The sequence below is a fragment of the Rhea pennata genome, chromosome 8, assembly GCF_028389875.1.
Source record: "Rhea pennata isolate bPtePen1 chromosome 8, bPtePen1.pri, whole genome shotgun sequence".
Classification (NCBI taxonomy): domain Eukaryota; kingdom Metazoa; phylum Chordata; class Aves; order Rheiformes; family Rheidae; genus Rhea; species Rhea pennata.
The window spans coordinates 16303833-16319374 of NC_084670.1; the positions used below are offsets into that span (position 1 = coordinate 16303833).

The following is a 15542-nucleotide window of genomic DNA, read 5'->3' on the forward strand; positions in this document are numbered from 1 at the left end:
AGGTTTTTACAAGTAATGGTGTATTATATTCATGCTCACTTCTAAAGCTTTACTCCAAGTTCTGTGGTGTTTTCTTTATAGAATCAGGAGATTTTTATAGAACATTTGGAATCTTATTTTATAACTCTTAAATATTTTTCTTAAAATGATCTTTTGCTTCTGTGCTTGTATGGATAAATACCAAGTGAAACAACATCCAGAAGATGTACCTCATAAATAGCAGAATGGCAATGTTTCATTTTAATTGATTTTTAGAGAGAAAAGTAAATAATTTGTTGTCCAAATACAAATGCCAGTTAAACTACTAATAAATAAATTCACCTTACATTAAACAAACTGGATATAAATTATAATTTACAAATTAAAGCCTGTCAAAGAGGCAAATAAAAGACCTGAGCGCTTGGCTGCCAGTTCACTACCAATAGTGTCAAGCATATCACTTGGGCTTTAGTTAGGAGGTTTATGTGATGTGGCTTGTTTTCCCTCTGAAAAATCTGAGGTACTTAGCTGTGTTTGTACAACATACTAGAGATGAAAGATTTCGAGTACTTTTAAAAGTTATGGTTTTCTATCATAGTTTTGGAAACTTATAGTTTATTTGATCTTAAACCAGCAGAGGGCATTTGGTGTTCTATTTAAGTGCAGACTAATGTAAATTTTGTATATTCAATTTTTGTAATGATATAGAAATTCTGTCTGTGCTATGTTTGTGATGCCTGTATATTAATACATTTACCTGTATTTGGAGCAGGGCTTACTTAGCACAGTGACTTATTTGGAGCACGTAACAAACTTTTGAAATATCTTCTTACGCTTTTCACAACTTCTTATCTTGGGGCCTGTAGTAGCCCCTCTATTTTTAAGGAATTTAGTACCAGTTTTCCATTCTGGCTCATGTGGAGGACATAGATATTTACTGATTCCATCTTTCCCCTGTTCTTTAGACTATCTAAAACTGAGCGGTCGCTGGGAGCAGAGGGGTGAGAACAGCTGGTAGCCCGTAGCCGAGCGTTGCGGGAGAGGAACGCTGGTTCGGCTCGCGATACAGGCAGAGGAGCTTGCTTCTCTGCATCGCGTGACTAAATGTTTCGTACTTCAGCGCACACTCTGTGAGAGCTACTGCTCTCCTCAGATTTGCCCTCTGTCGTCTTTCATTTTATCCTTTATGAGAAAGCATTATCCCTTCCAAAAGAATAGCTTTGGTTGTGCCTTTGTGGCTATATTCCACAGTTGAACCTTAATGTCATTAATCAGGAACACTCCACTGTGGAGGAAAACAAAAGTATTAATTTAAAATATTTGGTTCAAAGTGTGAAGCAGGTGGCTTTTCTTTTTCCTCCAGAGAATAAGCCAGTGATTTAAAATGCTGACAAAGTTCCTGAAAGAGATGTTAGAGTAATTCTAGTTAGACTGGAACAGTATTTATCTTCCTGTTTTTGTCTCTTACTGCATAATATAGGATATGATAGTCAAGTGTAGCTAATATTTATAGTCAGGAATTTCTCTCTTATAGTTGGTAATTTCTCTCTTACAGACTTCAGTTTTGGTCTTGGGGCTCAGCTACCCCAGCCTTCTCTAGCTAAGACTGCCTCTGCAGCAGCTGCTTAGCTGCTGGGGCCTGTGCTGTTTCTTTGAGAGACAAATTTTTAACGTCATTGTTCTGATGTGAAATGATCCAAAATGAAACAAATTGTTTTGCCTTCAACCCATTCAGATATTTAGCAAATTTCTTCATAACCTCTCAGAGAAGCTGTGAAGAGATTTCCATTTCAGGTCTACTGTAACCATAGCCAACCATGTGCAACAATATGAGTCATTTCAGGAAAATTTGGAGACAGTAAGGGCACATCTTGAGGGCATATTTAGGACCTTGCCTGGTCTGTTGCTTGCTTTTGTTTTTGCCATATTGCTTCTGTTTTTCCTGTGTTGGTGCCTGAAGCCACAGCATAAGGATACAGGTTCCTGAAGAGTTTAATTCAAGTGGGCAAAAGGGTCTTTAACAGGTGAGTGCTCACAAGAGAGGATTTTCTCATACAGGCCGTGGTAACTGACACCTCAGTATTAGGAGGCTACCTGTGAGATCTTGCTGGTAGTGTATCCCAAAGCTCAAGCTAGTCAGTATTTTAATAGTGTATTGACCGAAGTGCGTGTGGGGCTATGTATTGTATTGTTATGCAGGGAAGCAATTACGCAGTGGTGCAGATGTACTTGATACCATACAGCAGTTCCTGTGGTGCATTTGCTAGACCTTCAGAAGAAATTGGGGAAGCCCTTTGAATTATGTATCCATTTATGTGAAATAAATATGTATAACTGAACAAAATAGTTTTAGTTAAGTAAAACCCCTCAGTGTCAGGTATTGCTTTGTTAGTTCCATGGCCTGATGGTGGGATTTGCGCTTGCCATCCCACTACGATCAGGCAAGGCACCCTTCTGGTTGCAGTGTTTTTGTCGTTTTATATGGGCCCAGGCAGTACCTGAAGACAGCACTTGGGTTCATCTAGACATGCTATTGCTGCAACTTAATCATCATAGTTAATAGGTCTGAAGGCAAAAAGTCTTCCACTTATATGTGAATCTTCAGAAAGAAAATAATCCAGTAGCTGTATGCATACTGGTAAATGGAAATATTTCCTAAGCCCAGTTGATAAATAGAGAGAATTGATTTCCCATATTTTTAAGGTCTTAAAACTTGTGAACAAATTTGATTATATGTCTGTTTAACAACTGTTTTGCATAACTGCTTACTCAAGTGCAAACTTTTTTTTCCTTGCTTTTTTGTTGAATATCCTTTATTGTAAGTGTGCATTTCTTCTACTTCAGGAACTTCCTAGTACTTATTGTGATGGATAACCCATTAATGCTCATTTTAGATCCAAGTTATTTTGTTGCACAAAGTAAGTGAACTAAAGCTTTGCTCTGCTGTGTTACAGATTGTCAGTTACTGAGGTCGTATTCTATGTTTCTCCAAAATTTAATCTTGGATTTTATTTTAAATAAGTCCATACATCTGCCTGTTTCTTCCAGACCTCATTTGCCCAAAAGCAAGAGCATCTTTGTTAAAACCTTGTAAGACAACTATTCTTATACATATATAGCAAAACACACACACATGAATCTTAGACTGCTTTTCTTCTGCTCAGAAGTAAGAGGATTTGTACAAAGTAATTTCTGATTTCGTTTCAAACTATATTAAACTTTGCTATAAAATAACTGTGTAGAATTAGCTTTTGATCTCAAAGAGTATGAGCTAAGCAGATTCTTCAGATTCTTTCTGAAGATTTCTTGTATTTGTTTATGCACAAAGCAGCTGTTTCAAAGTTATATCTTTGCTAAACTTTTGTTTTATTCTGGAGCTGTTGTGTAATCTTTATTCACATTCTGGAAATCTCTGCCTTGCAGTGTGGCCACTATTGCTTAGTCCAGAAGTGCAACATTTCCGTGCTTGCGGTTGAGGAATTATTTGAGGATCCAGGGCTACAGGAGAGAAAGTCATAAATGACTTAGATTTGAACAAGCTGTCAAGCACAAGGTGTGCTTTTGGTGGCAACTTACTTCTTTCTCTCTTGTCCTGTGGAGAAGATAGCTCGGGTGCCTAAGAACAATGTTGAGGATGGACTTTGAGCACCATCCTGAAGGAACCCAAAGAAAAGCAAGCGGGAGGCGCCCCATTAGAAAGGAGAGGAATACCTTTCTCTGGGTGCGAAGGGCTGTCTTCTAACAAGCAGTTGGTGGTGGAAGACCTCACTTGCGATGAAAGGGGTCTGTGTCCTCTTGCTTCTCAGGACTGGATTTGGAATTACACCTATAAGCTATTTGATCTCAAAACTGCACAGAGATGTGTTGATAGAAATGAAAACTTGATTGCTGCCATGGTACATGTGAATGCAAAATTAAATTGTCTTGGATGATGAATTTAGCAAATTTTGATAAGAGAACTGACAGGAAAAGTGAGCATTTTTAGCTTGCATATTAACAATGAGATGCTGAATGCAAGAAAGATTTGCTATTTCTTGGTTTTCTTTGTTTCTCTATACTCTGGTTTCTTTTTGCATATGTTCCCCTTTATGCAAGTGTTTATGCCTTTATGAACCGGTTTCGATGTCTGCTGCAGTTAAGCTTGTGTACAGTAGATGACAGTAGAGGTCTACTGAACCCAAATAGAAGCATGAGCAGTATTTCCATAGCAACAACTTCCTCTTGGCAGTACTATTTTTAGAAGTACTGCAGTCCCAGCTTTCACACTGCTCTCGGAGGCACTCGCTAATAAGGGTTAACCTTTTTAGAAAAACTGTATATGTAAAAGTACAGGAAAACTCTATGGTTTTACTCTCTCCCATTTTATTAAACAGTGAAATTATTTGTTGTCTTTATTTTCTTGTATACATTATGAAAAGAATCTATCTTTCAAAATTTCAGGACAGACATAAAATCTGTAAGATATTAACAAATACTGCTTTTCCTTTTGTGTGTTTAAGAAAAAAAATGCAAACTGGTGACCTAGTACTGTATGCAAAGCATATAAAAAATCAAAAGTACATCTGCTTTTTCAAGAAGTCTTTTTCTGCCTTATTTCTACCCATAGTTCCTTCTGAAATATGTATGTCTGGCAAAACCTAATAAGAATTATGTTTGGTCACATAATTTCTATTAAAATAATCGATTTTAGGTATTAAACAGATGCCTATATACTTTGTCTTTTTCTTTCAGCTTTCTATTACAGTTATTAAAAGAGTGTATATATTTGCTTGTGCTTATAGCACAGAAACTAGGTTCTTCGGTGTATATTTTTAACAAGTTGTAAAACTGTAAACTATTAAATGCTTATAAATTGTGGCATTTTTGAATTCAAAATATTGTCCAATGAAATTATTTTTTCCTCGTATTTGCAAATGCCGTATCTTTGTCCTATAACTCTCTGAAATGGTTTGACAGCGTCTTTCAACTTATAAATATTTTACTGGTCAATAGTAGATTTATTAAATTCAGTCAGATTCGCAAGGTTTTAAAAATGGAGGAACCTTCACTAACGTATTATTTTGTATCAAGTCATTCCTCACTCCTATTTTAATAAAGTTGGAATTTCATTGGTGAAATAACTGAAGCATAAAGGGAAGGATGTGGTTTATCAAGCTATATATTTTTAAAGCAAACAAATTTTTCCTTTGAATTCTAAAAAAGATTATTTTAGTATCCCCTTATCAGGCTTCTTTAAATTATTTTGTTCATAATCTATGGAAAAATAAATATGCAGAAGATATCTTGGTGTGTCTTTCTTGCTTTTGGCCAAAGGCCAGTGCTGAAAAATGGGACTTTTTTTTCTTTTTAAAGGCTACAAAAGATGAAGAATTCTTATTTAACTCTTGAAAAGCGTATGCTTAAAGAGGTAGGCTGAAATTTAGTTCTGTAAGTATGCAGGAAAATGCTGAATTTCAAGATCAGAATTAAGAACTGAATATTTGTTAGCTATAGGTGATCTGGAACTTATTTTACAGCATGGATCCATTTTTTTTTTCCCGAGATCCTGTCAAGGAATACAATGCATTGCCTTTAAAAACTCCTGCATATTTTTGACTGTAGGATATTCATGATTAACCTTTGCTCAGTGCACGGGAGGATGTGCCCGGTTCTGACATGGGTTCTGAGGGCTTTGTTTCTGTGTATGAAACTCAGAAGTATGGCATTAGCTCCTAGTAGTAAAATAAAAACATTTCAAGGGTATATAGGTGTACTGTCATATTTAGTATATATCTATTTTTGTACTTCATTCAAATTCAGGGATTTTTTTGTAACTTTATTTGAAGAAAATGTTAGATATCACATTAAAGTCATGATAATGTTTGCATTCTTTGATACAGGGTTGAAGCAGAAATGTACAAATCCTGCTGTTACTCATAGTTACGTGCATCCACATGGAGTCTGTATTTTAAAGAAATGTTTTAGAGAAATGCTGCTTTGTTGTCCTGACTGTCTATATTATTTGAGAGAAGTGTACTCCCTTTCTTAGAAGTTCATCTTACAGCTTGATTGGTGTGGTGGAGTTGCTTCCTAGAAATCAAGAAATGTTGTTACAGTAGAGATAACTGAAAAGGAATTGCCCACATAGCTATGTTGTTCCTGACCTTGTCTCAGCAAGAAGCTGATTTGCAAAATCCCTGCCGTGGTTGTAGAGCAGCGTTTTGTTACCTGCACCCAAGGTTGCGAGTTAACAGTCAGAAGAGTGTGAACAGTTTTGTCGCATTCTTCAGGTTAAAGGTGACCCAGTGTTAGCCTTTTTCTGTTGCTATCATATTATGTTACTGTTTTAAGTTACCTTGTTGTAGTTTTCTTATTAACTTTTATTGAAATATTATTCACTCAAACATAATCTTACACATGAAATGCATATTCAGAGCTTAATCTGTCTCCCACATCCCTGGTTTTTTAATGTGCTTTAAAATATTGCCAAGACTTAGGGTTTAGTGTTAAGTGAAAATAAAATTTGTCTGGAAAATGAAGTTGAATTTCATTGTCTCGGGTAGAACAGAAATCTTGGAAATCAGTTAGGAACATTGAAACAGTTCACTTTTGCAGTGCAAGCGAACAGCTCCTTAAGGCGACTGCCCGGCTAGTTTGGATCGGCCGCGCTTGGGAGCGGCTGGGAGAGGCGCAGCGCGCCCGCCGAACCGCTGCTTGGGCTTCGCGACGGGTGCTGCATCGCGCGCCGGCCTGGGGAGCTCCCCGGGCAGCTGGGGCCGCGCAGGGCACGCAGCGGGGCCGTTCTCGGCACTGCCCGGCTGCCGAGAGCCAGGGCGGACCTGGACTGCCCCTGTCTAAGGCAACTGGCTGGCTCTAGTGTCTTCAAGCACAAAGCGTTTTAGATAATACAATAGAGTTTTTCCTTTCCCTTAAAGCTGCTCTGAAATGAGGTATTTTCATGTGACAAAGTAAAGTTTCTTAGGTCACAGAGACTCTCTCTAGAGTTTAAAAAAAAGAAAATCTGTGAAAGTAAATGTATTCTGATCGGGCCTGATACGATGTCAGCCTGCCTGCATAGATATGCCCACATGTACCTGATCCAGCTTTTGTAGCACTGAGTTAGTAGGGCATGGACTGTTTCTGGTGTGGATGAAGTACAGCTGTGTTTTGCTCTTTTAGGAGAACATACTGGGTTAACTACAGTATTAAAATGGTCACACTATGCAGCTTTCCATCAAAGGTGGCTCAGTATCTTCTTTCAGCTTGGAGTATGAGTAAGATGAGCTCAAGTCTCCTTGTGTGAATCTATGTAAATGTTTAATTGTGGTTAAAGTTTTGCACACTGTTCTGAGGGGAAAGCGCTGCTGGCTGGCAAATGGAAATCCGAACACAAGCTGAGCCCCAGAACTTTGCCACTGATGGAGCGTGATCCGTTGTCGATCACTGAGCTTTTTTGGGTAACATACTGCCTATGTGGAGTTGTGTAGGACTACACAACTGTGTATATGGACATGTGTATAACAGAAAAATACTATGTCAATATATGAATGTTACACTGATTTGGAAGATTATTATCTCAGTAACATGAACAATCAGGTGAAAGCAAGCAGGAGGCTTTGCCTGTAAGTATCAGAGAAATAAGGGAGATGGATTACTTCACAGCAAATCAGTGTGGTAATATTTTGTGGTGATGTTGGGCAATACTGATCTGCTTGTCTAGGAAAGTGTGGTACTGTATATCGATACTTGAATAATAAACTATGGGTGTGACCAGTACTTACTTTCTGTGTTTTGCATGTGTGGAGGAGAACTTTTCCTGTAACAGTGTTCACTGGCAGTAATTTGTAAAACTTTGGCAATTAAAAATAAATTCGGGTTTTCTCTTTGCATATGTTTGATAATCCCCTTTTTGATGCAGATTTTCACCTGGACCAGTTCAATTCTTTGATCTCTGGGGATGGATATTTCTGCTTTCTGTTTTTGGCACCTAATTGAAGGGTCACAGTTAGGCACTTGGGTGCATTCACAACTCTTCAGAGTGCAGTCTTGCCCACCGAGGAGTACCCACATCCCTCTATTGACCATAGAGGGCATGTAGACTTCAACTTACACAACATGAGGTAACTTTTGTAAATTACATCGCTGAGAACAGGGAGATGAAATAGCTCAGTTGAAGCCTAGTGAAAGACAAGACTGCTGAACTGTAAAGGAAAGGCTCAGGATGGTGGGGCAGGAGAGAGCGAAGCTGAGCATACCTTCATGGCACGGGGCTTTGTTTACTGGGGGCAACAGCCAAGGTCAGAGAAGATGTTGAAGTCTCTTGGCAAGCTTCCCTGGATGCACAGCGACTTGCTGAGTGCTGCAGGGCCGGACCAGAGAATCCAGAGGGGCTCTTCTCACCCTGAGCGTTTCAGAAAGATGAGGCAACAGGCAGGGAAATAGGCATACTGTTTTTGTCTAGCTATTTCTTATGTTGCTATATATAGAGTGGCACAGCATTACACTAGCATAAAGTCTGTGGTTGTATGTGATGCATAATATATCCACGGGGCCTGTTTGTGCTCTTCATAAGGCAAGCTGATCCCCAGAGCATTCCCTAGTCCTGTATTTGTAGTAACAGGAGCACCCAGCTTGCTGAGGTTTCCTGGAAGTCCGCATTGATCCTGCGACAAAGTAGGTAAAAACGAGGGAGGCTGAAAGTAGAAAAAGAGCTGTAATGGGCTGAGACACAGGGAAGGCTGTGGCACCTTGAGCCTGCTTCTGCAGAGTAGCCCGGTCACCAAGTAGCAAGAGTGCTCAACCAGATTAGCAAAATGCAGTAAAAAAATGTAAGCGTTCAGTTGGTTGGTCCCAACCTTTTGGACAGGTGCTGGAGGAAGAATTGCATCTCCAGAGCACATCAAGAGCCAGAGGGCACAGGGCTCGCTCCGGGTTCTGGGGACTGCAGCTGTGCTGAGGCTGCTGGCAGCAGCTCTGCAAGCCGCTGTGGTCGGGAACCTGGTGCGGTCTGTGCAGCCTGGCCCTCAGCTTTTCTGTTGCTCTGTTGCAAGCGTAGGCATTTTTGTCATCCTTTTGGGGGGGTTCTGAAAATGCTGAGCTGTTACGAAATAGTTATGTAATGTCCAAGGAAGGCTATCAGATGACATTTGAAAACTACTCAGTGAGAAGTGTGATGGGGAAAAATAAGAGATATCTTTAATACATGTTGACTGTAAAATAAGAGATGGATTGGGACAAGTTATTTAAATATTAAAGATTTAGGATTATTCTTAAGTAAGAAACAACATCTTTATATATATAAAAGCTAGATATGTTAGGAAACTTGCCCAATGTGTATGTTTCCATTTTTACAGAAATTAATTTCTTGTACTGCCCATCTTAAGCTTGCACAATTGTATAATTTAAAAATAGAATTTAACGCTAAACACTGCTTTCAGTTTATTTCCACTATATTCTAAGCCATGAAGAATAATGCTTTCTAGATTCTTTTTGCAGTTTAGAAAGATCCAAACTTCTTGAGAAAAAAAAAATAAAAAAAAGGTTCGTACACAATTCCACAAATTTTGCAGTCAGAGCTTTTACGTAAGCTATGTCATGAGCTGGAGACCATGATTGTGACTCTCCTTCCAGCTGTCTTTGGAGCTGGGAGAATGAATATACTATTAGAGGAGGATCTGCCGATGCTGTTCATTCTGGTAGTTCATCACTGAAAAAACTGAATTCTTTTGGTGCATCGCTGGAGTTAGAAGTCAGTAAAATAAGTATAATGTAATCTTGTTTGTGTACATTAGAATTATTCAGCTGCTTTTAATCTTGTTTTTCTCAATGTAAAGGAGGAAAATAGAGTTTTTTTGTGATACTAATAGTTTCTTCAGTAGATTTTTGTGAGTAACTTCTTTGCTTGGAAAGTTGCTCTACTGAAAACACAAGGTTACTAATGATTATATTGCAGCTGGTTAAGTTTTTTTTTTTTTTTGTCATTATGGTAGTAGTCTATCTTAACAAGGAGAACTACAGAAAAGTTACTTTCCTTTTTTCATGTGCGGTTGTGGTAAACTAGAAAAGAATCTGGCTTCTGATCTTTATTTCTGACCAAGTTGCTTATTTTTTAATGTAAAATGTATTTTTAATTTAAAATGTGAAGTAAATGTTAAAAAGCTGTAAAAGCATGCACTAAAGCAAATTTTGCAGCTTTGTAAATAACTATTTTCAGTTGACATGGAGAGACTTTTGACAGTATAAAACAGTATATTATAGAGCTTTTCTTAACAGGAAGTAGAAGAGAGTAGTGGTTAGAAAACACTGCAGACAGGAAGTTTGACACATGCATCGCTTCTAGTGTCTCTGAGTTCAGCTCCTTTAGGATATCTTCTCTTTGCTTTTCCAAGTGGCTGTGTGTATAGATGGCAGCTCCGAAGGAGATCCCGTGCAACCAGTGCATAGGGACAGCTACGGCACTACAGAGACTGGAAGGTTTTGCTAATCGGCTTTTCCATAGGCATTCGAAGGGTGGTGCCCATGAACAGAGAGCGGCTCTAGAAAATGAGAGCCATCATTTCTCTGAACTTGCTGTCATATGGGACAAATCAAGTAAGTAGGTTTTTTTGTTTTCTAGATATTTTCTCTTCAGTTTGCATAGCAAGTGAAGATCTTGTATATTTATACTTGGATACAAATACTGAGCTGTGATACGTTCCAGAGGCAATTTTACAATTTAATACCTAAAGGTGTTAATTTGAAGAAAAACATACTGCATCATGTAGGGGGGAGAGTGGTGCTCTTGCAGAGGACTAGGTGGCTGGCAGGAGAATTTAGTCCTGGTCCCTTCTTTTCTGTTAAAGCACCGTTGGCTTGTTTAGACAAGGTTTCCCCTCACCCCCACATAATTTTTTCCTTATAAGTTATTTTCTTTCTTTTCAAATTAAATCTGCTCATTCAGCAGAAACAGAAAACGCTTTAAAAGTTGTAGTGTTTTAACTTTGAAATGAGCAGACATTGCTGCACGGATTAGACTTCCAATTATAGGACTCTTCATGGTTTGTCATTTTCTTTTGAGTGATACTTCAAAATGTGCTATATTGTGGTAAACTGCATAAAATTGTGTTCGATTTTAACTATTACGTATTAATTTAGGATGGGAATGCTGATTATCATTAGTTTTGATTTCTTAATTTGCCAACCATTTACGATATGTATGACTTAAAACCTTTCATGGTTGCATTTTGGGTAATAGAAGTGATAGGTTTCAAAAATACCACCACGTAAGTAAATTGTCGTTTGATCTTTTTCTTCTTTTTAAACGGTGCATTATTTTGCAAGTCAGTTATTGTCTCTGTGGTTAAATATTCATTTTAAAATGTTACAATATGATAATTGATGATAATTTTGTGCTGAATTTCAGATTCATTGATGGGCTTGGAATAACATAATTATTTCTGTTGGAAATAGGCCTGTAATGGTAACAGCAGTGTTACCATGAAGGAAGACAATGTTAATCTGTCTTGCTACTTTCAATTTAAAATATTATCTGAGTGGGAACTGAATCTGTTCTCAGAGGAGATGCCAGTAAACATGGAAGCAAAATGTTAATGCGTTGACCTAAAATAGATTAAATCTAGGTCTCCCAAATGAGGTGGAAAAGGATAGACTAGACTTGTTGGGGAGAGAAATAACGAAAGTGCATGAATTGTGAGCCTCCTCTTCTCCAAAATATTTTCGAGTCAGTAAAAACAGACATAGGCTTGTTTATTTAGAAGCTCTTTTTATGTAAGTAGCTATCTGAAAAAAACAGCAACACTGAAGCATTTTCATTTATTTAATACAAAGAAAAGATGGTGTTGACCTACTGACATGCACAAATTGTGACCTCTTTGTTTACAAGTCTCTATTTTTTTTCCCCTTTATTTAAAGCAAGCTTCCTTGTATGACGTGTTTTGGTGAGGAAATGGAATGTCATATCTTTTGTTGATAAACATGGTGAAAATGCTCGTTCTATGAATGCTATTTTAAGTAGTTACTAAGCACAGTGTTTGCATATAATATTTTTCTGAGCAAAAGTTAGTGAGATGATAGCTGAATTTTGGTTGATTGTGTGAGTTTGGGTTTAGGATGAAAATCTGAATACTTACCCTGAATCTTTGCTCACAATACTTTGCTCCTAGTCATCTCAATGATAATATTTATTCAAAGAAAAAGAAGTAATGTAGGTACCCGTGGACTAAGTCTACATTTCAAGATTCTCATTTCACTACCACTTGAGCTCAAGGAGTGGTAGAGAAGATAGGGAGTATAGCGATGGTAACATTTTTGTCTACTACTGACTCATATTTAGCAAAACACAGCATCCGTGGAAATTTTGTTTTCAGAAAGCAGAAATGAAAGAGAAATAGTTATTTTCTTACCTAACAGTTAAATGTTACGGAATTTGCATCAGGTCATAGAATTCAGGCCACAGATTAAATACATAGGAAGCTTAATGAATAAGCAGTGTTTTAAAAACATGCTGTTGTCTTGCAAGGATATCTGACTATATCACAGCTCTTCTGCCTATATAACTGCAACTTTTAAAATGTTCTTGTTAAGTTTTAGGTGAGGCTAAATAGCAGAAGTTTATCTGAAGCAAAAGTACTCTTTAATTCCCCAAAGAAGTTTGGGAAATGACTTCTCAGATTCTTTTTTTTTTTTTTTTTTTTTTTTTTTTTTTTTTTTTGAAGTGGAATTCATTTGGGAAGAAAGTCAATATATTAACACCTTTGACTATAATGAAATGTTGTAATAGGTCTGTGACTATGTATGTCCCATCCAGAGCAGTTACTGCTGAAGCCACAGCTTTGTTGAAGTGGAAGGAGCTGCTTCATGTTGGGTGGACTTTTTCTGGTTTGCTTTCAATGTTGTCTGTCATCTCGTGTTGTGGGTTAGCTTAGTTTGTTATGTGTTCCAAGGCTGTGGGGTTTTTCAGTGGTTGATTTTGAAATTTATTTCACATCTTTGCTTCCTTATTTTGATACATAAAACAGATCGTTTCTAACATGCAGTGGATTCCTGGTAATGTGTGAAACCAAATGAATTTATTCTGAAAAAATTTTACAATCTAATGGGTCAGAAGTGGCTCAGGATACCCCAGGCCTTTGAATTTATTCTAAAAAGTTGACTGAGTGCATATGTAATTGAACAGCTTAAACTGGTAATCAGGTCAATTGTGCTGCACAGCCAAAGGAAGAAAGGGATATATGGTGTTAGTCATCAGAACTGTACGTTTCCTTCTTAGTTTTGCATGTCTTGAATATGATCAGCTGCAAATATATGAAGCCTGTGTGGGTGGGATTTTTTTATTATTATTTTATTAGTTGCTTGTTATTTGGAGGATTGAGGAGGAAAAGGAAAGGGGAATGAGGCTGCTTGGTTTTCAATGGAGCGACAGTAAGATCAGCATGGATCTTCCTTTCCTTTATTCTTAAACTGATGCTTATGTTTTCCAAGTCTTTGGAAAATACAAAAACATGCTAACAACTTGGATAACCGAAATGATCGGGAGACCACTATTGCATTTATTTAAGTACTCGTAGTCTCTGAATTGCAAATCGATGGATGATGAATAGTCAGAGGAATGTTATTTGGTCTCTGAGTGATTGAACATAATACTAAATATACTTTCAAATATTGTGGAATGTCTTGTGGAGATTTAGCTGAATAATTACTAGATATATGTATGTATGGAGAAAAATATATCTGAAATATCAAATAATATACAGAATACGTTGTGTGAATTCATTAAAGCTTTAGAATAACTACTAGTTGGGTACAAGTCAACAGATAATTCTGGTCTAGGGTTGCCATGGAAACAACCAGTGCTTGATATAATTGAGAACATCTTAAAACCTCCTGGTGTTTGCATGCTTTTTTCCCCCTGCCATTTTGAGTTGCTTTAGACATGAATAGGTAATGTTGGTCAGAACAGAAGTAGTTAACGAGCAAAGCCAGATATCCGTGTCCTGAATATTGATTCTGGTTTACTACTCGTATCTTGTATTTCATAGTTTTTTTTGTGCCACAGTGAGTTCTTAAGGAAGAGAAGCTCTTTGGATTCTGTGTGCTCTCTGCTTCCAGTTAGGGTGTATAAGGGTATTTAAAGATAGAAGCACTGATTTTGTAGAGATGAATATACTTCATCAACTCTTGGATTAATATTAGAAACAATATGTTTCTGAAAATTAGCTTTTCAACATGAATGGTAAGTCTTTTCTATTACCTTTGACACTATTTTTTGTTTCGTCTTCAATCAGAAAAAATAAACCTAGTTTCCCCCTCTTCTCTGCATAGTAGACAAATGCATTTGTTGATAGCTGATCTCTTTGTTTTTGTAATTGACTTAGTATGGATTTCTATTAAAAATTACTAGTCTGAAAGATGCACAGTTTTGTATTAATCATTGTTTCCTTTGCATAATGGGTGTTTAGTATTTAAAATTGTATTTTAAAGCTTTATTTTGGAAATAACTCTTCCAAGTCATTAAATAAGGCACAAAATCTGAGACAGAAAAATTTTACAATTGAATACTGTATTACTGTACTGTATCAGTTTACTTTAAAAATTTCCTTTGGCACCCATTATAGGTATTTTTTGTGAATTGACACAAATCAAACAGGCCTTCTCGAATTATTTTAATAATTACCTACATATTCTGAGTTGGCTTTTATTATTATTCATCTGATTTGATTTCTTTTTCTATGCTTTTTTTTTTAATTCCTTCTAAATGGTGAGATAGCAGAATAATTGAGGTCATTCATGGAAGGGTGGTGGGAAATCTCTTTTAAAATGAGGTATTATAATAGAACCAGTAAACTTATCAGGCAGGTATTTGCTTTCCAAAAAACCATGTCCACTTTGAATCTAATGGAATAATGAAATAGTTTTTCTAATTTGGAATATCCTTGAAAGTCATATCTAAATATATAAACAATATACTTTTTTTTTTTTTTTTTTTTTTTTTTTTTTTTTTTTTAGTAACAGATGTCCTTTGAAAATCATTTGCCAAAAGCCCATATCAGTTTTGAAATGATGCCTTTTTGTTTCAAGCAGGTAGTCTGGAGCTTTGTAAAATGACAGAAGAGGATTTGAGGTTGCTTTAGATGAAGAAAAAAATACACAGTTAATTTATGCAGGGGGTTTTGTGTGTGTGTATGTTGGGTGTGTATATAAGATTTTGTTTTATCCTACAAGGACTATTTTTACTAACATTTCACTTCTGTGCATGACATAAGTGAGAGAAGTCATCCCACCACCTTATCTAATATCAGTTTATAATGTGCTTATCTAATAGAAGTGTTTTGAGGTCATGTTCACTGAAATGAAGTATGTTGCTGTCACTTCTTTGGTGATTGAAAGTACGATAACATACAAATATCGAAACTGGTCAATCGTATCAATCAAAAGACATGATTTCAGAACTTTGTGTGCAAATATGAAGGTTTATTTTACAGTGTCATGACTGCTTAAAACAAACCTAAACGCATGCAGTCCTTGGAAGCGCCGGTCCAGCTGTCCTCTTTGTGTATCGTCACCTTGGTCCCGCGTGGATGCCAAAG

General features: G+C 37.0%; 1 protein-coding gene across 2 annotated transcripts in view; it reads left to right on the forward strand.

The window, feature by feature from the left end:
* Window positions 1–15542, forward strand: part of PRKACB (protein kinase cAMP-activated catalytic subunit beta) — a 79794-nt gene that overhangs the window by 25295 nt on the left and 38957 nt on the right. The window contains exon 1 of one of the 2 annotated variants that reach the window (XM_062580994.1): window positions 10362–10548. The exons of the other annotated variant lie outside the window; for it this stretch is intronic. Within the exon in view, the coding sequence (XP_062436978.1) occupies window positions 10362–10548 (187 nt within the window). Of the gene's footprint in view, window positions 1–10361; window positions 10549–15542 lie in introns of those variants that run through there. 2 annotated transcript variants of the gene reach the window in all.